General features: G+C 41.3%; 1 protein-coding gene across 3 annotated transcripts in view; it reads right to left on the reverse strand.

The window, feature by feature from the left end:
• The window catches only part of TMEM163 (transmembrane protein 163), a 444,927-nt gene that overhangs the window by 64,920 nt on the left and 356,339 nt on the right, over nucleotides 1-23,668 (reverse strand). For all 3 annotated transcript variants that reach the window (XM_029605360.1, XM_029605359.1, XM_029605358.1), the window contains exon 5: nucleotides 4,292-4,388. In XM_029605360.1, the coding sequence (XP_029461220.1) occupies nucleotides 4,292-4,388 (97 nt within the window). The remainder of the gene's footprint in view (nucleotides 1-4,291; nucleotides 4,389-23,668) is intronic.

The following is a 23,668-nucleotide window of genomic DNA, read 5'->3' on the forward strand; positions in this document are numbered from 1 at the left end:
AGTGCACATTTTTAAACAATGAGAGGAAGATAGATATTTATCTGCAAATAAAGCAAGAAATAAAATATATTAGGGCAAAAAAAAAAAAATAGACCTCAGTTTAAGACCCAAAGGGGATGCAACTGAACCAAAAAGCAGACATATTTATATTTTGAGGAGCCTAGCTTACGTGATGCTGGAAAATGAACTAAAAATAAATCTGGATTCTTTCAAAGCTACTGTTGCAGTTGTAAACTAAAAAAAAAGGCCAAGCAAAATGTATTTGCTATTTACAAAGAAGCAAAGTACATGACAATAGAAAAAGCCCATACAGTTCATCCAGACTGTCCATCTATCCATGATTCATGAGTACACATTCTCAAAAAGAAGCTCCTATCAGTTTAAGAACTATCGCTGGTGTCTCTTATTGCTGTGAGGTGCTAAAGGCAGGGCCCAAGGACTGGCCTGCATCTTAGAGGATCTGGATCGGCACTTAGAGAATTCAAAAAGTTATGCTAGGCCTTCTGGAAGGTGTTCTTAGCATTTATATGGCAAGGAGGCCAAGTGATGGCGTGGGATCTCAGAAGAAGATGTGTGAGCTCTTCTCCTTAGGTATATACTGATGCTTTGTGTTAAGCCTGTAAGTAGAAGTGATATTTCAAGTGTTGTCTGTGTTTGTCTATGAAGCAGAATTACTGTGGAAACTAATCTGGACTGGATTTAAGCTTTTACCCTAACCATGAGTGTTTGCAACCTTGATTCATGATACCTGTTTTTTTCATACCTGCAGTGCATCATAAGTAGGGCTTCTGATTTTAGGAGTTTATAAATTATAAATTTAGGTGTTTATTTTCCAGCTAATTAGGGGTTCTTTGTGGGTACCAAAAATCAGTGTTTATCGGTGATTTAGTGGCACCAGGTACTGTTGTTGGATACCTTTTCCAGCTGAATCAAAAACATACCTTTGTACAACCGAGGAGTCGTTAGTGTGAAAAATCACAAAAACAAAGTGAAGGATCCAGGATAGGCAAGGGAGAGGTGAGAGAGTACTAGGGGAAGTGGTATTTTTCTGGTGTTTATCGAAATAAGCATCTATTTAATTCTTTTCACATCAGGGGTCTTTATCAGTTAAAAAAAAACCCTATAATCAGAAGCCTAAATCATGACGGGGAATATTCATGTCATTGTTTTATCTAATAATAAACCAGCATTGAGACACCATTCCCAGCACGATTTGTACTGCAGGGGCTTCCAGCCTGACAATCCTTCTCCTGTAAAGTTTAAAGAATGGTCAATACCAGGGTCAGCTCAAGTTAGGGACGTAGGAGAAACCCTAGAACCTGATCTTTCAATGCGTGTATAAGCTGAGAACCTTTTTTCAAGTTACAGATGTTGCAGAAAATAAAGGCATGCCTGAATCATCAGGGTTTTGCACAGTATTGCTGACGCAAGTGATAACAGGCCTTGACTTCTGTTATTCGGTATATATTGACGGCCTTTAGACCCCTGCAGATGGTAAAAATGCTGCAGCACGTGTATTGACGGGGGTAGGTTTGAGAGATCACATTTCCCTGGTTTTGCGATCAATGCACCAGCTCCCAGTCCAATGGGGAATAAAGTTTAAACTGGCTATGTTTATGCAGGAAGCTCTGAACAGTGAATGCAATAAGCTGTATGAATGTTGCTTTGAAAATGTAAACTCCTCCCAGAGGCTCGATGAAACCCCTTCTAGAACCTTTGCAGTGGCTCAGCCCAAAACTGTGGAACTCTCTCTCGGATGGGGTGAATGCAAACATTTAGGAGGCAGTTAAAAGCCTTCATTTTTTGGTTTCTTTTGGGACACAACAAAGGGATGCAAGTGGTCTCATATGTAGGCATTTGACTAAAAATTGTGGATTTTTGGGAACGTGGGCACCTTGAGAGGATATGGAATTACTATCTATTTATATATGTTTTTAGTCAAGTGCTGATTATGATTGTTTCTATGTATTCCACCTTGACCATGGGAGTGAACAGGTAACAAATATTTTGAAATTAAATACATTTCCTTTGGTAGCTTATGTACTAAAATTTGTTTTAGGGACATAAAATTCTATTTTATGCATGCATAATAGCATTTAGATGCATAGACTATAACAACAAATGAAACAAAACCCCCCAAAACATGCAACAATATAAAAGGACCAAATGAAAGAACGAACCAAAAATGCACATCCCTAATCCACAGACTTCTGCACCTGCTTCTTGTGTAGGTAGAATTTTAAAGGAAAAGAACATGCATAGTTTTCAAAATACAATCTATGCAGGTTGATTTCTGATCCCACCCAAAACACACCCCTGTGACTACTCCCCCACCCCCCTACCCCCAAATGCAGCTAAAAGTGTGCACACTGTAGAAATCCCACACATCATTTATTTGGCCAGACTGTCTGAAATCCACCCTCCCTCACTTTACCTGGTCAAATCAGGGCTTTCCCACATAAATAGCTTTGATAACTGTGCTGCAAATGTTGGGGCAGATTTTCAAAGGCTACCCGCGTAACCTGAAAAATTCTGCCCCTGCGCTCGCTGAGCCTATTTTGCATAGGCTCAGCAGCGCGTACAAGCCCTGGGACACGCGTATGTCCCCAGGGATTCGAAAAAGGGGCGGGAAGGGGGCGGGTCTGGAGGCTGGTGGCGGTTTGGGGGTGGTCCGGGGCAGGGCTGAATCCTCTGGCACAGCAGCCTGTGCTGGAGGATGGCGAGCTAGCGCGCGCAACTTTTGAAATAAAGGTAGGGGGGACGATTTAGTTAGGGCTGGGGGGTGGGTTAGATAGGGGAAGGGAGGGGAAGGTGGGGGGGGGGCCGAAAAAAAGTTCCCTCCGAGGCCTTTCGGAGCGGCCTCGGAGGGAACGGGGAAAGCCATCGGGGCTCCCCTCAGGCTCGGTGCGCGCAAGGTGCACATGTGTGCATCCCCTTGCGCGCGCCGAGCCCGGATTTTATAACATGCGCGCGGCAGAGTGCGCATGTTATAAAATCGGGCGTAGATTTTAAGATCTGGCCCTTTGTGTTTGAAACCTCAATTGATACTTTCAGCTTAAAACAATGAAAGATCCACTCCCCAGAGGGGACACTGATTGTGCTTCATTAAAAATTGGCGGTCTCGTTGGGGGAGGGAGGGAGAGGGGAATGTTTTGATTGCTTTGACTTTCACTTATGGTATTTTTTTTTTTCTGCGAACGTTATCTTAGAAAGATGTGTGGTGTCGAGCCTTACCAATACAATTACTCTACCAGCTCCAGAGGTGGCACTGCCTGGCGTCACGCTGTCCACGCCTTATTCATGATTCAAATCCAGTCTGTACCAACTTCTTTGTGAAACCAATTTATACGGACTTCCTAAATGCTAGGACTGACCATAAGTCATGATGATAACATAGAAAAGATATGTAGTCTGAAAAAAAGACTACAAAACAGAAAACCCTGTAAGGGGGGAAAAAACCCAGTAGGTACCCATTTGGGCAATAAATCTTTTCTATTGTGTCTGTTGCAAAAAACCTAAATAAAACAGAGCCATTGATAGAGTCAATCTTAAAGACTTTAAGTCCACTATTAAAAGGGACTTCTTTTTCCCTTAAAAGGAAGGCGGCCTGGAGACAAGTTTATAGAGCACTAGTTTTATTTTTAAGGTAGTGCTTTTAAAACCTTTCCTGAGAGCCTTTCCATTTATTTGTTTGAAGAAAAAGGGGTCCCACAAGTTTGAAGGGTGAATGTCACTTTTATGGAGTTTTCTTCTGCTTTTAAGTCTATGCAGGGATTTAATTCATTGGAGAAGGAATGAGGAATTTTGAGTGACAGCGTTGGTCCTGAACTCATTTACATTTAATAAACTGAGCATTTACTCCACACCATCCATACTGGTAGGCAGGAACCAAATGCTGAGATTACATAATTAGCATGTTTTTCTGATTCTTAGATCTTAAGTTTAATGCCTTTCAATGGATCTTAGGTAGGTCTGGATTGACGAGTTCTTTATTTAAAAAAAAAAAATACTTTGTCCAGTCAACTCTATTAACCTTCAAAATGTATCCCGATCTGTCGAACTGTTCATAAACTTATTTTGAAGGTCTTCACACATCTCTCCTCAAAATGATTTGTTCTGAGAAGTCAAATGGAAGCATTTAGGCTCTTGTCATTTCGGCTGTTTCTGTTTCACATCATGTTGACCCTAAATATGAAGTATTTGTGCTCTCATGAGATGCATAATGTAAACTGGCAATGCAAAAGGTTGGGCAGTAGAGACAATACTTTAAGTAACGAGAGAGTGACCTTACCACTTCTGGAAGCAGCTTAGTCGCAAGGTCATGGATTGCTTTGGCCACTATACAGATAGCTGAGAGGAGAAATATCACACCCAAGATAACACAGGATCTGAAAAGAAAGGAAGAGAGAAAGATGGGAAAAGGCTTACATGGAGCTAGAAGGATTATATATTCCTAGGAATGACTATGAGTACATCCGCATTATAACAAATGACCTAAAAGCAACAGGTTTGTCACAAATAGAACTTGTCAAAGCAGAATCTGAATGATGTCAAAAACATGATTCAAATTTTACTCCGGAAGAATATATTTCAGTTTGTTAGGACTGGGTTTGGTTCTCAGGGACCACTATGATTTTCACCTCTAGGATGAGATGCTGCATATGTCTATTTAAATGAAAACACAAGCTGCTAAAAACAAAAAATACCATCTTCAGACAGCCAGAGTAGGAATCCTGCCAAAAGGCTGAAGCTTAAGCCAAGCAAATGAAAATTTTATAACCTGGAGATGTGGTTTTAACAAAAGATATCTTAAAATTTTATAAGATATAAAAACAAAAGGAAACAATAGATTTTTAATTAAAAGTGCCATCGAAGGAAGATTAGACAAGTCACTGTTATGAATATATAAATATGCTACCTCTTTCAGGTTTCTCCTGTGCTAACAGTATCTAACATGAAACCTTCAAGTTTCCTGTGCATGCTGACTTTTTCACTTCCAGGCCACACATGGTCAGTTTACTGTTTAAAAAACCTACTGGTTCTCTGGCAACCAAGACACACAAAGAGATACAAGTTTGGGCCTCTTGTCCGTCATGGCTATTGGGGATCAGGATCACGGAGGCAATTCAGTGTTGGGGAAGGGGAGAGGGGAAGGAAGGCAAACTGAAAGTTTGAGTAGTGTTTATGTCACTACCCCATTTCCCCCACCTCCTCTGCCACATGATAGATATTCAAGTTTTATACATCACTTTTCTCAGAATAGATTCAAAGTAGCTTATGATTAAATTACAAAAAAATATTAAATAAGTATATAATCATAACAAAATAAAAAATATACAATAAATGCAATACAATACTGCTCTACCACTAATATAGTTCCTATTTTTTCTCTCTCACATAAGAGATCTGATAGAAGTCTACAAAATCATGAAAGGACTTGAAAAAATTAATGTAAATTGGTTATTTACTCTCTCAGATAATAAAAGGACCAGGGGGCACTCCATGAATTTATCAAGTAGCTCATTTAAAACAAATCAAAGAATATCCTTTTTCACTCAATGCATAGTTAAGTTCTGGAATGCATTGCCAGAGGATGTGGTTACAGCAGTTAATGTAACTGGGTTTAAAAAAGGTTTGGATAAGTACCTAGAGGAAAAATCCATAATTAATAAGCAATAGTAGCTTGTGATTTATCTAATGTTTGGGTAATTGCCAGGTACTTGGACTTGGATTAGCCACTGTTGGAAACAGGATACTGGGCCTGTTGGACCCTTGGTCTGACCCAATATGGCATATCTTATGTTCTTAGATCTCCATCCACTCCCAAAACCTCCCAAAATATATAACTCAAATTAAATCAAAAACTCTTGTAATCCTCTGTTGATGGAGCTGTTTCTTATATGAATACAAATAATTTGCTCCTCCCTGAAGTTGTTTTCTCTTTTAATCTGCTGCCACATATTTATTGGAGGGTTTGTTAATGCAGAGTTTAAAACCTCAGGCAACAGTCATTGATGTGCAAAGTATACCCCCTACCATAGAATTTCATTGACATTTTAAAAATCAAAAAGTAAATAGCTCTGTCCCCCTCCTGGTAATCTGGAAGACTTTCAACTTTATGCACAGCACTCTGCTTCTTCTGCATTTTTCTTGACTCCTCTCCTTCCATATCTGCAATACCCAATCGATATACATGGATCATTTCAAGTGAACCTTAGAAGCTAAATCAATAATGTAGAAATATTTCTAAAATTAGCTCTTTTTTTAAAAAACTCTTTATTTTAGAATTTTCTTGGCATACAGTAACCTGAAAATCATCAAATATCACAGGCAGGCAAGGCACAAACAAGAATGATAAAACTTCTAAAAGCAGAAGCATTTACGAATAAAGCAAAAAAGGCAAGATATCTCATATAGAAACAGTATACAACCAGACAAAGAACACATGTAAGGAGAGGGGGTACAAATAATTATGTTATATTATAAAAGCAATGAAATGGTCCCCATATGTGTTTATTTGGAATGTTCATCCTTAAGACTGTAGCGCAGTTTTTCAAGATTAGCTATATTACGGGTCTGAGCATGCCAATATTCTAAACAGAGGTTGAATTTCCAAAGGGTGGCTTTAGTAAAGCGGACAGCCAGCAACAACTGACACCCACCAAAGGCTTAGATTTCTCTGGAATTAAGGAGTGGCTTAAGATGGATAGGTGCTCCTAAAATATTGGCTACTTCTTGTGTAATATCCAACCAAAAGTACTGAACCTCTTGACAATACCACCACATTTGCAAACAGTGCCAGTCTTACCACACCCTCTGCAGCAAAGTGGGCTCATGTCTAGGGAAAAGTTTTTCCCATAGCAAAAAGGAGTATGATAACGTTTTGTGAAGTAGCTTGTTCATAAGCTCTACACAATGCATACAAATAGATGCATGAAAGGCAGCAAGCCAGAAAGATTTTCAGACATTTGCGTCTAATTCCAGCACAAGATCATTATTCCAAACATCAATTAGATATTGCGATGTGAAGGAGCCATATTTATCAGTGAAATTACCTTGACAGAGTATAGCGATACCTTTAGAAAAGGCATCTACATCTGTCAAAAAATCCTCCACTTTATTTTAAAACTGAAGCAGCTTGGTCAGATCAAAATGTCTGCCAAGGACCTGTTTCAGCTGCAAGTAAGAGGAGTGCAAATCCCGAGTAATATCCTACTCCTCCTTAAGCTCCTGAAATGTCTGAAAACCATCGTCCTCCCAAAGCTGGGCAATAAAAATCAGTCCCTTGGCATTCCATTTCTTAAAAATGGATAAAAATGTACATCCTGCAACCAACAAATTAGCATATATAGGGGCAGTTGGTGGCACACCCCGAGAAATTTCAATACTTGCCTTCAAACCAGCAAAATCTGTGCCAGCACATGGCTAGCCCTGCAAATTCGCCTAGAATGTGGTGAGACAGGAGGCAAAAAGGGGAATATAGTTAAACCAATTTCTTCTGCTTGCTCCTTTTCCATTGCTAGCCAGGAGGACCTACAGTCTGTGAGCCAGGCTTTTAAACAGTAACTAATCTAGCTGCCCAGTAGTACAACTGCAGATTAGGAAGACCCAAGCCCCTTGCCTTTTAGGCAACCACAATCAATCTAATCAAATTCTGGCTGGTTGATGCTGCCAGATATACTTGCCAATAGCGCTATGAGATCAGCAAAGGCATTAGCTGGTATAATGTACAGAACATGCTGAAATAAATATAGCAGCTTGGGAAGGATACTCATCTTTAACAAATTAATCCTACCAGCCCATGAGACAGACAAGTTTTCCCAAGCCAGCAAATCCTATTTTATTCACCCTATAGAAAACCAGTATAACTCAGCAAAGATGCTATAGGTCTCTCGGTATAAATATACCCAAATACTTAAATCCATCATTCGCAGCCCAGAAATTCATCAAGCATACAGTAAGGATGAATTTACAACCAATCTTAAACAATTTTGACTTATCAGATTTGGATGGTCATTATCAAAAAGCATTAGGGCGTATTTTCCCCAACAGAGCTTCAGTCTTTTCCCTCCAGCGCTTTTGAAGAAGCTACATATCTAATGATTTTTCCCCTGCGAAACACCTTAAAAGCCTCCCAACATAATACAGGATCGTACTCCTCCACTGCACCATGGGAATTAAAATCAGCAACCATCTCCTAGAGCAAAGTTGCAAAATGTTGATGACCTAAAAGCGAGGTGTTAAACCTCCAAGAAAAGAATTTAAATTTAGGTGATTCCGTAGATACAAGGATCCCAACTGGGCGGTGGTCAAATATAGCACAACTTAAAATAGCACTATTGTCCAAATGGGATACCATGTTCAAAGAGCACAAGAAATAATCTAATCTACTGTACATATTATGTCTGACACAGTAAAAAGTATAATCTCTTTCCTTGGGGTGCTGAAGTCTTCAGATATCTACTAGCTGGAAAGTATCAATGAGCACTTGAGTGGGAAGAATGCAAGAAGATTAGGATTTCAGCTGAGAGGTTTTATCAATATTGTGATCCGGGCAAACATTCCAATCATCACCAATACACAAGGTATCAAAGCCAAAGAGTGCAATTTTATCAGTAAGTATTCGGTAAAATTCCACCTGGTCAACATTGGGACCATATACATTGACCAAAATAAAATTCATCTAAGGCACAGAATAATCCGAATTAAAGAGTGATTTATAGTTAAGGGTACATTCTTGTCAATTAATATACATGTCCATCAACTCTTAAGAGTTTGTTCAAAGAGTAATAAAGCTGTCCAGGCCAGCTAGCCTTCAGCTTATCATGTTCATGTTTGATAAGGAGTGACTCCTGTAACAACAGAATGCGGACTTTATTCCTATGTGCAATTTGAAAAATACGATTTCTCTTGACCAGAGAGGATATCCTCTTCAAATTCAGAGACACTATGTTAAACAAGGCACACATGAAAGCAGTAAGCTACCAATCAAGAAAGATATAATATGTGAAAGTAATTCCACAAATAAAGATCAAATATATACACACTGATGTGCATTGCTTACAGGAAAGATTGTTTGACATAATAATGAAAAAAATCCAGATGTCTCAGAATCATCCCACGCCAAAGCCCTCTGCCCACACATCTAATATGCCATTTTCTTCCCCATAACCAACTATTAACCATCCCAAACCCATCCCCAACATCCTCCCAGAAACAACCAAACAATTGCCCACCCCCATATCTATATAAAAACTCAGCAGCCCTGACCCCTTAGGTAGGATAAACATCAGGACCCAAAGGGAGGGCCATAACCCCCAAACCAACACTTCAGAACACTGTCCCGCCACCCTCCAATATCACACCCACCACTCCCCCAGTCCTATGTTAAAAACAGAACCACTCAAATAACCCATGGAACCCCCAACCCGAGCCCATTCCGCCCAAGCTACCAACCTCCTAAACCACTATTGTGAAAGATCAACTTATAAAATAACTAGTGCAGTTATTATAAAACAAGTCCATAAAAAAACATTAAATGCAGGAAAATCGTCAAATAGCAGGAAACTTAGCTGAGTCATCCTCAGAACTCAGTCACCCAATGATCTGGTAAGTAAGTGAGGGGAGCATCATTCCAGGAATTGCGGCGATAGCAAAATCAAAGCGCAATACAAAATGAAGAAGGATAAAAAGGATCAATCTTTGTACAGTCAACTCTCGCATCACACTTGACATGCCCGGACCGGTGGAAAAGGAAGCTGATTACTCCTCCATACGAAACAATATACTCCAGCTGAACCCTTTACTGGCAGAAGGAAAACACTGAATGCCAATGCTATCCATTACAAACACAGAGTTCAAAAAAACCCCTCCTGGGAGCCTAAAAACTGTCCAACAGATGCTGCAGGCCATTTTCTGCCAACAGTCACAGAGGAAAATCAAAAAGTGGATGAGCGAAACCAAGCCTGCCTAAAAGGAGCAGCTATGCACAGGGTTAGAAAATTTGCAGCAATCAAAGAAGCACTGTTGTGTTTTGAATATGGATGTGAACCCTGTGCCGAGGTGAGAGATGACTCCACCCACAGGGAGGAGCCCGTGGGTCTCACCGTCTGTAGGCAGAGTCTCAGTATCTAGGACACAGCTGTAAGACAGACTTTATTATGAAGGAGAGAGAGAGAAAGCATAACCCGAGGAGCGTGGAATGGAATGAAGGTGCAGTTCTGAGCAGAACCCGTGGAGCAGGAAATGCTGTCAAAGTACAGTTCTTGAGCTGAGGGTTATACCCAGGGTAGTACCTCAGAAGTGACGATCCAGTAGTGGCCCGCAGAGCGGGGTACGCCAGTCTTCCCAATACAGTAGAAAATACCTCAGGTATGCAGATCCGGTAGTGGCCCGCAGAGCGGGGTACGCCGAAGATGACTTGCACTGTGATGATGATGCTGAGGTAGACCGAGGTTCTGGAGCTCAGACGGTGTTTGAGAACGAAGAACAAATATCCTGCAGTGCAGGGTAGAATGTAGCGAATCCTGCTGGTGAAGATATGGTAGTGGCCTGAGGCTCCGGGGTATGCCGCTTGGAATCCCAGCAAGGCTTGAAGAGAGATGAAGTAGAAGTACTCACAAGGATTAGTTCCAAGGAAGGCCCTCCGAGGAGCGGATAGCCTATGAATGCGGAAGAGCCCCCAAGGAGCAGGTACTCAGAGCGTTCACCCAGCGAGACAGGAAACAGGAACCAGAACTCCAAGGAGAAGCGGATTCAGCAACAAGAACTCCTTGCTAACTCGTTTGAGTGTAGGGCAGTCAGCTTAAATACAGCAAGGCGGTGACGTCATGCGGAGGGGACGCCCCCGAGGTTCCCACCATGAAGTGTACTAAAGACGGCCCCGTGTGCGCTCGTTAGGTGACTCCAGGAACAAGATGGCAGTCTGCATTGCCCACGGCGTCCGGGGAACGCCAGGGAGGTCGGCGTTTGAGGATGGAGGCCGCCATCCATCCGAGAATTGACAATGTAGCAGAAAAAGAGGTGAGCATGAGAGGTCGCAGCAGTCTGTGACCGATGGGTGCAACAAGTATAATTTTAAAAAATCAATAGCACTGCACAGATAAAATAAAATAAAAAGATAATGATAACAGAGTTCTTATGTAATCTGAGCCTCTGAAAAGGAACTGAAAACACAGAGACTTTTATCTGATGTGCTCCGCCCGATGCCCCTGCCACGTGGCACGGAGATAGTGGCTGAATATCAAGTTGTAGGAGCCATCTAATCCTGGGATACATGGTTAGTACCCTGTTTTTTAATCCAGGCTTCCACCTTTTTAACTCATTCAAAGAATACTGAGGCACTGTTTGCAGTAATCTTCAACTTAACAGGATAGAGCATGGCATAGCGTATCCCCAATTCTGGCAGTTCACATTTGACACAGACACATGCCTGCCTTTTTGCTGTACCTCGGAGGAGAAATCTTGAAAAATAAGAATATGATTTCCTTGGAAAGTGAGTTCTTGTGCATCTCGCGCCACATTCATTATGGATCTTTTATCTACAAAGTTAGGCAGTTTAATAACGATAGCGCATGGACAAGCACCCTGTGCAGGGGAGGGGGCCAGTGCTTGGTGCACTCTGTCAGTCTTGATAAAGCCCTTGTAATCCTCCAAATGCAGGAGATCAGGCAATCATTTAAAGAAGAAGGCCACTGCATCACTTCTGTCTGCTATCTCTGGAACCTGAGAATACGCAAGTTACTTCACCAGGTTTGGTTCGCAAGGTCATTTACTTGTCTATTATCATCGCTTCATAGTTCCTCTCCATCTCTTCAAGCTTGGCTGTAGTAGATGTGGAAGCAAATTCTAATTCAGTTATTTTCTCCTCTTGCTCCTCGAGGTGTGTCGTATTTTCCTGCACAGTCTGCACCAGGTTGGAAAACCTTTCCAACAAAGCATTTATATAGGCAGCGTGCTCCCCTGATTCAAAAGTCTCTGGCCCTGTCTCCTCCTCCAAGGCCTATTCCTCCACCATTACCTGTTTTACCGGGCAAGCCTTTTTCACACTTTTTTTTTTTAATCTTACTGCTCTGCCCAGAGTGAAGGAATGGAGCACTTGCCAGTGTCTTTAGCCTGCAACATTTTACTCTGAACAAAGTAATCAGCCACCAAATTCAAGTAAACAAACATGATTCCGGCGAGAGCTTAGACAGGACATTGCTGCTCCGTTCACAGCATCACTGGCAGTCTAGGCCCTTCAAAATTAGCTCATTTTAATGGTCTCTCACTTTACAATGGCAGTGTACAAGACTAGAACTTTTTTTTTTTTTTAGACTTGCAGTATATGGTATCCCTTCACTATTCACTCTATAGAAAAAAAACAAACGCTGAACTGTCCCTTCAATGGCCCAATTGAACAAAAGTGAAAATAATTTTACATCTTTGGGAATTATAAATAATTTGAATTGACAGACACTATGAATTTGCTTTCAGTGTTCTATTGTATAATTGCATGTGTAATTAGGGACTTGGAAAGGGTTTTGTAACAGATAAAAAAAAATATATGCCTTAGGCACTATGGGCTTGATTCTGCCCAATTTAGGGAGTATGTAAGTAGATGAATATCTTGAGATATTTAAGGCCAGATTTTAAAAAGGCCCGGCGGCGCACGTAAAGCCCCGGGATGCGTGTAAGTCCCAGGGCTTGCAAAATGGGGCGGGGTATGGGCGGTCCGAGGGCGGGGTCAGGCTCCCTGCACGGTGGTCATATTTGCTGCTGTGCTGGGGATTGTGTGCTGGCAGTCGGCCGGCAGGCGCAAAAGGTAAAACTAACATTTGGGGGGTGGTTAGAGTAGGGCTAGGGGGGGGGGGGAAGGTTAGGGGAAGGGGTGGGAAGGTCAGGTTAGGGGGAAGGGAATGGGGGAAGGCTGCGTGGCTTGGCACACGGAAGGTGCACAATTGCGCACCCCCTTGCGCGCGCCGACCCCTGATTTTATGACTTGCGTGCGCAAGTCATAAAATCAGGTGCCCGCACGCAACCTTTTAAAATCTACCCCTTACTGTCTAGATTTATTTTTCATGCATCCAAAACAACAAGAATTGTCAGTAGTTCACCTGTTGTATAGTCACTAGTATCTGGCAAATCAGAAGTCCTCCCAGAGTTCAGCAGCCATCAGGACTTAAGACTTTTGTCTTGGATTTCCCTTCTTCATGAGTTTTCTGTCGAAGTACAGTGATACACTGTTTAGCACTTAGCCGGACACATGTCAGGATTTAAAAATCCCGCTGGTCTGACCACTTGTTATACAGTTATGTCCAGGGATGTCCAGGGTGGAGTGCTGTTATCCAGCTAAGTTAGCCAGATAACCCTACTTTTCAATGTTATCTGGTTAAGGTAGCTGAATAATTTTAGGTGCACCGAAAAGCAGTCCTAAAGTTAACTGGATAAGTGCATATTCAGTGGCACACTTGCATCGCTAAATATCCTGGCTAAGGGCCTCATTTACTAAGCATTTTTCCTGTAGACACAGAATGGGAGAAAAGCCTTACTAAATCAGGCCCTAGGTTAGCAAAAGAAATTAATCAGGTTAACATTCCTAGCAGGCCAACAGCTGAATATGGACTTCTTTTTCTTTAAAGGGGAAACCCTTAAAGCGACAGCTCTACTTGTAAGTAGAGCTTGCAGAGATGGCCTAACTGAGGGGCTCTGGTTCTCTTGAGTTCCTGTCTTTCTCTGGCTAGGAGCAATGCTGGGATGTCCCAAAAAGTCTCTCCTGGGAATAAGTGCATATTTAGCAGTCAAAGAACAAACATTAAATAAAGTACATTTAATTTAATAAAAAAATTCTCTTCCAGGCTTCATAGCAGGCATAAGAATAGGATATGAAAGAAGAGAAGGCCTAGGTTAGATTGTTTAGTTAAAATACATTTATGACCATAGCAGCCTTGACCCATTATAACTGGGATGAATGACATCATAAAAACTCAAAACATGGGCACAACAAAAGGAGCCCAAAAACAAGGATTAACCGGAAGAAGCCAAATATCCAAGCGACTGCTGATGCACAAAAAGGACACACAAAGGGACACGCTAAAGGGGAAAACCTTATTTGTGGCGTTTGGCATCAGCTTGCGCCTTCTTATGGGGCCTGTTGGAGCTTGCCAGTGATCCCTGTGGTAAGGCTGGAGCAGGAACACTGGCAGATGGGGAGCTAAACCTCTCTAAAATGCTGATACAGAAACACTGGCGGAAATGGGACTAGTACCTGCCCCCCTATGTATGACTGAGAGGGAATGAGGAAACAGCAGAAATGCTAAACAAATACTCTGATATTCACTGAAGGACTTGGAGAAGCACCGCTGATTGTTGGAAAGAGTACATATGGTGGTAGGGTAGAAGCACTACCATTTATGGAAAAGTATTTCTGTGGAGCTAGAAAAACTAAAAGCAGACAAAGCTATGATATTAAGGAACTCAGAGAGGTTCTGGTGGGTCTGCTAAATGGTTTCTGTAATAGATCTTTGGAGATGGGAGAAGTTCTGCAAGACTGGAGAAGGGCTTGCTCCTCTTTAAATAAGTGATAATATGGAAGAATTTGGATATAACAGATTGGTTATTCTGACTTTAGTGATGGAATAATTAATGGATACTATTCAGAAGCAAAGGACAATGAAACACCTTGAATCTAGTGGGATTTGGAATCTGAGACAGTATAGTATTACTAGCAGATGAATCTGATGGATTTCTTCAATTAGAAGACCAGCGAACTGGATTGGGGACAGCCACTAGATGTGGTGTATTTGGATGTCAGAAAAGCTTTTGATACTGTCTCACAGAGGTGGCATAATAAATAAACTGAGTGGAATGGGATATAAGCTAATGGAATGGATTAGAAACTGGTTGAGGAATATAGATGACAGACTATGGTGGTAAATGCAGTTCATGCTGATGAAAGAAAGGCGATGAACATGTAAACTAGTGGAGAAGAAGACACTATCATGCACCGACAGATAAGAAAGCATCCAAATTTTATTGCAGAGGTTTCCTAACAATAACAGAATATGAAGTGTCATTTTTTTAACCATATTCCTGTGTAATTATTACAGGACAAATAAAGAGAGCTAATAACATCACTGAACATAGCAGAAGATGCACTTCCTCTCTCTTGCTGAATAAAAGACATAGATTATAAACATTCTGTGAGTTTAATAAATTGTATATACTTTCTTATACTTTATTGGTGTAAAAATTGTCATCTCCTTCCTTAATTATTTGTTGAAAGGGGGCTCTTTATCATTAGTTTCTCCAGATGTTGTCCATTAATTTTTCCTTCTTTTCTAGACAACATCAGAAAACATGCCATTCTAAACTTAAAGTTGATTATATGCAAGGCTTGCAAATCTTAAACTTAATATTAAAATCTTAAACTTAATATTAAAATCTTGGATTCCTATTCCCCCAAATTAATCTCTAGGCTAAATTATCTATAATTGTAATGGAAAAATGGGCTAACCCTTAGTGGATCCCCACTTCCCAAATTTCCAATTGGTATACACCTTAACCCTTAGTGGACCTCCACCTCCCAGATCCTGTAACAATGCACAAATCAATTATAAGCTATGTGATGCCATCCTTTCCAATAACTCTATCAGCTCTGGGCTATCACTTAAAAATAGGAATTTATCCAAAATGTATTAACAAACCTTGCTATTTAAAGTTGTTAATCTAAAGTTGCTATCCCCATCTAAGATGTATATCACCTGAAGTTTAGCTGCTTCACAAGTCTTAAAATTGAAATCTTTAGCATGACATGCCACTGTACTACCAGGCCTCTCTGCAGTGTCTTCTGCTCCCAGCACTTCCTGTTGTCTGTTGTGATCCTCTTAGTTTAGTTTTCTGTGCTGATGATTTTGCATGCAGTTGTCATAGGCAGAGTTTAGCTTGTCATCATCAGTATTCAGATCATAAGTGGCTGATGTCTGGTGTTAGGCTTCTTTCATTGGTTAGTCAGTTCATAGACATCTGAATTATTGGCCTTTCAGATATCTCATTAGGTATGACTGAGCCTTATGACAATCAGAGGGGCACTCTGCAATGTCAACAAGTTGTTACCAATTGGCTGGAGTTCATTTCAAATCTGATTGGATGGCAAGGCTGTGCATGTCAGACCTTAATTGTAATCTTGGTCTGATTAGCAAAATGTCCACAGTACCTTCCTGACTTTATATCTGCAAAAACTTGTTTGGACATCTTCTTGTGATGTGCTGAAAACGTGTACAAGTCTCAGGTCTCTCTATCTGCTTCATGATGGCAAATTATACTCTGCTATAATATAATTTTTGTGTGATATCTAATGCAGCTAAACTCAGATTTATCTTAATGACCCATTCTACCCCTTCCCCTCAGTTTCCTGCCTTTGTTTCTCTAACTTCTGAGTTAGGAAATGGCTCTGGGTGTTTGTGTTTCTATCTCATAGGATACATCTGTAGGCAGAAGTTAATTGTCTGTCTCTATGAAATGGATTCAGTTTTTTTTAAGTTTGGAAAGGCAAAATAAAATAGAAATAAAAATATATATCTTGCAAAGGATCCTTACAGGTATATTTTACAAGTAGAGTACCTTGGGGATCAGTAATGGGACTGGTTATGTTAAATATCTTTCTGTGTAATATTGTAGAGGGATTAGGAGGAAAAATATGTACAAATTCCTGGAGGAAAAGTCCATAAAACATTGTTACCCCTAGAAGTGATTAACAAGAAATGGCCCTACTCTATGGAATCTGCTGGATACTTGCAACCCAACCTGGCCATTGTCAGAGACAGGATACTGGGCTTGATGGACCTTGTTCTGACCCAGCATTGCACTTCTTATGTTCCTATGTTATATAAAAGTTTGCCCTTTTGAAGGTGAGGCTAAAATCTGCAACACAGTAGACATGTCTGAAGGAGTAGATGGAAAGAAAAACAATTAGGAAAGTTCAGGGAGTGGTCCACTGCTAGGCAGCCTAGCTTCAATACTAATAAATGCAAAGTAATGCATTTTGGGTGTAGAAAGATGGGAGTGGTCCACAGTAGGGAAAGAAATACAGATGTCCACAAAGCAGGAAAGAGACATTATAGCAATTATATTGGGATTATCCCTCCAGAGTAGCATTCCCAAACCCAGAGTACTTATAAATTACAATTTATGTATTATGTTTATATACCAACATTTGATCTGAGATATCACATTGGTTTACATTCAGGTACTGTAGGTATTTCCCTATCCCTAGAGGGCTTACAATCTAAGTTGTTGTACCTGAGGCAATGGAAGGTAAAGTGACTTGCCCAAGGTCACAAGGAGTAACAGCGGGGCTCAAACCCTGGTCTCCTGGTTCATAGCCCACTGCTCTAACCACTAGGCTATTAAGAATTATAACCAAACTTTATTTAGTAAACTATATATGTCTCCTTAGCATATTCATGTGAACCCAGCTCTGTGTTTTATAAGGCAAGAAAGAACCCCCCCCCCCCCAAAAATAATTAAAACCTTAGCAAGATTTTGTCTCACCCAAATTGAACCATGAATGTCTCCAGTCTGGCAAATCTCAGAATGGCCGGTCATATGTCTCCCAGCATGGATTCTGATGTTTGCAGTCTCTCGCCCTCTTTCTTGGATACGCTGGTCTCGGCTTCAAAATTGTTACAGTTCAAGATGTTGCAAAGACAGGATGTCTCTCTGTTGCTTGTGGTACTTCTTTCTGTCAGAGTTATCTTTTCCATCTGATGTAACATGCAACATCAGACATGCTCTTGGCTAGATAGGACTTATGGTCACTTTGCTCATGATGTCAGGTTTTTCAATAGCACAACAAATATGCCCCAATCAATCTTATTCCAGATCCATAAGACTGTACACACACATCAAACCAAACGAAGAAGCAACTTTAAATGGAACCGCGAGAACAGCGACTATTTGAGACCCTTTAAAACTCTACTTCATACTTTACCCCTGAAGCAGGACCAGGACGGTCTGAAACACGATCGTGTCGGGACGGGACGATGCTATGACGCGGAGTGCGTTAGAAAATTATACAACAGATGAGTATTGTGTTCCCATGAGTGGTATGAATGACTATTTCTATTTGAAGTGAAGAGCGGTTGCTTTCGTATATATTGGTGATACGGTATTTTTATGACATCTTAGTAGCGGGGTCTTTGAACATTTTTATATAAAACAAGAAAAATAACTTTAAAAAATTGGGCTGCTTAAAAACCCTAAGAAAAAGTATTGTTTAGGAGAAATAAAGTAATATTGGACCTGTAAACTACTTAAGGGTTGTACATGTTACAACCCTTAAGTAGCACAGAGGTCCTACAAACTTAAAAGAAATTGTGCGTGGTTCCATAGTAATATTGATGAAAATTATACACCAGATTCCTCATTTGGTTTGATGTGTGTGTAAGGTTTTTCAATAGGCCTTATGATGCAGACCTTCAGATACCTGAAAGGTTTTAACGATGGACAAACTTCGAACCTTTTCCGTTGGAAGCAGACAATAGAACTAGGGGTCACAAAATGAAACTCCAGGGGGTATGACTCAGAGCCAACATCAAGGAATATGTCTTCACGGAGAAGAATGTCATTCCATAAGAGGTGGTGAGGATGAAAACATTAAACAAATTAAAAAAGGCATGGGATAAACATCGTGGATCCCTAAAGGCTAGAGCATGGAAATTAAGAAAAGGGGGTATGGGGGTAACCCGCATGGAGTGGCAATTACTACCCTTAACCAATTAGCTTTCATGATTTTGATACAATTGCAACATTGCTCTCTGCTTCATCGGCAGGGGTAAAAGAGGAATTGGATTCAGACGACAACCAATGCTGGGCCTGACGTTTACAGTCTGGGGTACTGATATGCAGACATTAGGGGGAAAAGTGCAGGACTGCTTCTGTAGCCAAGTTCAAAAGCAAAGCACATTCAAGCAGTATTGTCTCAATTATCAAGGCTGCTCACCCCATAAAAATGTTGCTAACATTAATTTTGTTATAGGTTTGACAGTTGCTTAGTTTTGATTGTAAATATTACTACCCTTAATATAAGGCCTGGGGTAACCTGCATGGAGCGGTAGTTACTACCCTTAACAGAAACATAGGGGTAACCTGCACGAAGTGGCAGTTACTATCATAAGAAGCTTGCTGGGCAGACTGTGGAGGGACCATTTGGCCTTTTTCTGCTGTGATTATGTTTTGACAAAACCACACCACAAGGTTGTTATTAGTTTATCACCTGCTTCTGCAAGGTCGCATATGCCCAGCTGTCTCATTTTCAGCCCTAATGCAAAAGTTGTGTTTTTTGCTGTCTGCCCAGTTCTTCTTGCCGATTGGCTGGAGGTTCGTTGATGTGACTTTGACCAGGCCAAGCAGTGACTTTCCAACCCTTTGACCTTTATATGGTTCAATATTTTTATCTGACCTCTCTATCACCCTATTCTGCCTTGCACCCCTACCCACCTGCACTTGAGTGCAAAGCCTGCTGCTTTCTACATCTTATGTGTTACAAAGTTCTGCACAAGAGACAGGAAGCCTCTGTGGTTTGTCTCAGTAAAAAAAAAAAAAAAGAAAAAACTGTAATGCAATTCTATAACTGGCTTTCACATTCTCTCATTACCTACACAGTAGAGATGTGTATCGTGTGATCGATCGTCTTAACGATCGATTTCGGCTGGGGGGGGGAGGGAATCGAATCGTCGCGGTTTTGTTTTTGTAAATATCGTGTAAATCGTAAATCGGGGAGGGCGGGAAAACCGGCACACTAAAACATCCCTAAAACCCACCCAGACCCTTTAAAATAAATCCCCCACCCTCCCGAACTCCCCCCAAATGTCTTAAATTACCTGGGGTCCAGTGGGGGGTCCCATTGTGATCTTCCACTCTCGGGCTATGGGTGCGTTGATAGAAAATGGCGCCGGCGCCATTTTGGTTCCTATCCCCCGACGTCACGAGCGTAGGCCATATTGCAAAATGGCGCCGGCCGTACGACAACACGATTCGAGTGCAGGAGGTCGTTCCCGGACCCCCGCTGGACTTTTGGCAAGTCTTGTGGGGGGTCAGGAGGCCCCCCCAAGCTGTCCAAAAGTCCCTGGGGGTCCAGCGGGGGTCCGGGAACGACCTCCTGCACTCGAATTGTGTTGCCGTACGGCCGGCGCCATTTTGCAATATGGCCGGCGCCATTTTGCAAAATGGCGCCGGCCGTACGGCAACACGATTCGAGTGCAGGAAGGTCGTTCCCGGACCCCCGCTGGACTTGTGGCAAGTCTTGTGGGGGTCAGGAGGCCCCCCCCAAGCTGGCCAAAAGTCCCTGGGGGTCCAGCGGGGGTCCGGGAGCGATCTCCTACGCTCGTGACGTCGGGGGACAGGAAGCAAAATGGCGCTGGTGCTACCTTTGGCCTGTCATATGACAGGGCAAAGGTAGCGCCGGCGCCATTTCTATCAACGCACCCGTGGCCCGAGAGTGGAAGATCACAATGGGACCCCACCACTGGACCCCAGGTAATTTAAGACATTTTGGGGGGGTTCGGGAGGGTGGGGGATTTATTTTAAAGGGTCGGGGTGGGTTTTAGGGATGTTTTAGTGTGCCGGTTTTCCCGCCCTCCCCCTTCCCCCGATTTATGATTTTTGACGATAAATCGGGGGAATTCCTATTAAATATCGCCTCTAACGATTTTTGACGAATTAAAATATATCGGACGATATTTTAAATCGTCAAAAAACGATTCACATCCCTACTACATAGCATTATATAAAAACATATAAAGAAAATATTAAGAAAAATGACCACTATAGCTACTATTTACATTTTCCCTCTTGATTTTATCCTGGGTTCGAACTTCAGCACAGAGATGAGAGCACAAGAAAATCACAAATCTTAGGAGACATTGGTATACATGCAATTGTGGGATATAGCAATTTAACCACACGTGATACATGAAGATAAAGATAATCAACATCAGGAAAAGAATTGATTGGATAACCTATATCACAACAATACAATGCTTCAAGAATGTTAAGAAAATATTGAGGAGTGGGGGAATATTCGAATAAAGATTTCCACCAGGATAAAGCAATAGTGTTTTTTATTTGTTTAGCAATAGCTTGCAATTTTCCATTAATGACAGACATGGTTACATTGAATTCTTTGCACAAAAGTAAAAGCTCAAAGGTAGCATTTTCCAGAATTGTAGATATATTACTTCTGTGAGCATAAAAAGGTGCTTCTAAGTGTAAACTGTAAGTTCTTTGGTGAAAGACTCTGTCCGAGCTTACTATAATGTTACTATGTAAGTGAGTCAGTCTGGACTCTCCTCCCTGGGCGAATGCCCTTCTCAGAATCTACCATCCTACTCGGCAATTAAGATCATCACAACGTGGTTTACTGGATGTGCCTTCCGTCCGTCATGCCCATCTCGCGTCTACACGGGAAACTGCTTTCTCTGTAGCCACTCCCTCTACTTGGAACACCTTACCTTTTGAGGTCCGAATGCAGGAAAATCTGAAGAAATTTAGGATTTCCCTAAAAAACTTCCTCCTTCAATGCTCCTAATGTAAGGTCTGAACTTCTAATGCTGGCAGTTCTATGATGTATTAGAGTCTAATGCTATTGTATGTGATATTATTGTTGTTTGTTCTTGATATTATTTTATGGACGTTCTATTGTAAATCGCCTAGGCCACAATCCTGTTGTGTTAAGCGATCAATACATTTTAATAAATGAAATAATAAATGAAATGGTCTCTGGCGGCAGGCTCTTTAATACTATACAACAGTTGTACAACTCAATGCCCTCTGCCCAACTGGCTCTCCCACATATCCCACCCAGCAATTTCTCCCAGAGTAGGTAGGGGAAAACAGGGAAGGAATGGAACTCTCCTTCTGAGTAGAATAATTTCAGGGGGGGGGGGGAAGCTTTAGTCTACAAATTTCTGCTAACAATTCTTTCTGATAATAAAACTCAACTTTCACATGAAATAGAGAACTATCTACATAATCACTTCTCTCCCCTTTGTTTCTCTTAGGATTCTACTTCTATAGATCCGGATCCTTTGGACAAATACAGAATACATTTTAGATAAGTATAATTCTTAATATTAAACCCTTTCCTTTGGATTTTTTTCTCTATTCTTTTTTTTTGCTAAAGCTTTAAGAATTGATTCTTTGTGTCTCTTTGCTTTCTCTTTTCAGAAATATTTCCAGGAGTGCCGAGAAATGTGAAAGCTTTGGATCCTTCTTTCAGGTAAGTATTATTAAAACTTCATGTGTCTCTATGTGCTCTCTGTTTATAGCTTCTTTAACTATCTTTCCTTTGCTTCCCTCAGACTCTCTGTTTTCCCTTTTCACTTTCCTGGTATGTCTCTGTCTCTTTAGGCCTGTCAATGTATGTGTTCACTCACTTAGCTGGAGACTTCGCTGAGGCTGTCATGCTTATGTTTGCAGCTTGTACTCACAGATAGTGTTTCTTGGTAACTGGTTGCTGAATCTATGGATGGCTTGCGCTACTTGGGATTGCAGCCTAGACCCCCTAACACTGGTGGCTCTAGATCCTGTAGATCTCCCTCCTTGTTGACAATAAGAGAAAGTATCTCCCTATCCACACAGTTCTTCCAGCCTCTACTATTTTTCTTGGTGACTGTTCACAATGGCTTAGTGAAACTGTTTTGCTAACTAGAGTGAAACAAAAGAATAAGCAATAGCAGCCTACTCTACAGGGGAGAACAGGAATACTTTCTTTCACAAATACTCTCTCACATCAGACCCTAACTTAGCTGAAAATGCCAAGGTGTGGAATAGCCCTCTTTCAAAGAATTATTAAAACTGGCTTTAATTTTTTTTCTTAGCTAGAGTGAGAGCGTCTTTTAGTGACTGGATTGGACAATCTTTTAAGGGTTTTATTTTTCATTTCAGTTTCTGGAAGCTCTGCTGTAGAGGAGATTTCCTCAGCCTTCAGCTGTCTTGCATTCCCTTTCATAGCTCTCAGAAATAGTGGAGGACAGGAACCAGGCTAACTTGTCTGCTTGTCACCTTCCAAGAGAGTTATCTACCTCCTTGCTGAGTATGGGGCAAAACACTTCATAAATATGTCTTACTTGTGAGCTGGAATCTGAGTGATCCGGCTATATGAGACTCTCTTTTTTTTTTCTTTCTTTCAAAATAAAACTCTCTACTCCAGCCTTTCTTGCTAACAGCGAAAGCTGTGGAAAAGAACTCACGGCACAGCTATATTTGTCTTAACTGTACCCTGAGATACATTATTTCTTACCTTGGCTGGAAAAAACAAACTACTCATTCACACCTCACTCACTCACCCTATTGGGTTTTCCTACTGTTCTCCACCACTTTCTAAAGTGGATATTTCAACTTTTAATGGCCTCTAGAACAGAGCTCTGCGACAGCAAGCCTGCTCTGAGGAAAATCCACCGCTCTTCTTTCCCCACTCTAAACTGTCAGCTGAATCTTTCCTTCACTGATATCCCTACAATGGTGATTTCATTGGAAAAAAAAAACAGTTCTAAGGCTAGCTGACTGTACTGTAAAGAAACATTGGGTCAAGCTTTTCTTTTCTCTGCTTTGAATATTAGGAACTGCTTTGAATATTAGGAATATTAGCCCAGCATCCTGTTGGAAACAGGATGCTGGGCTTGATGGACCC

The sequence above is a fragment of the Rhinatrema bivittatum genome, chromosome 6 (genome assembly GCF_901001135.1).
Source record: "Rhinatrema bivittatum chromosome 6, aRhiBiv1.1, whole genome shotgun sequence".
In the NCBI taxonomy this organism is placed as follows: domain Eukaryota; kingdom Metazoa; phylum Chordata; class Amphibia; order Gymnophiona; family Rhinatrematidae; genus Rhinatrema; species Rhinatrema bivittatum.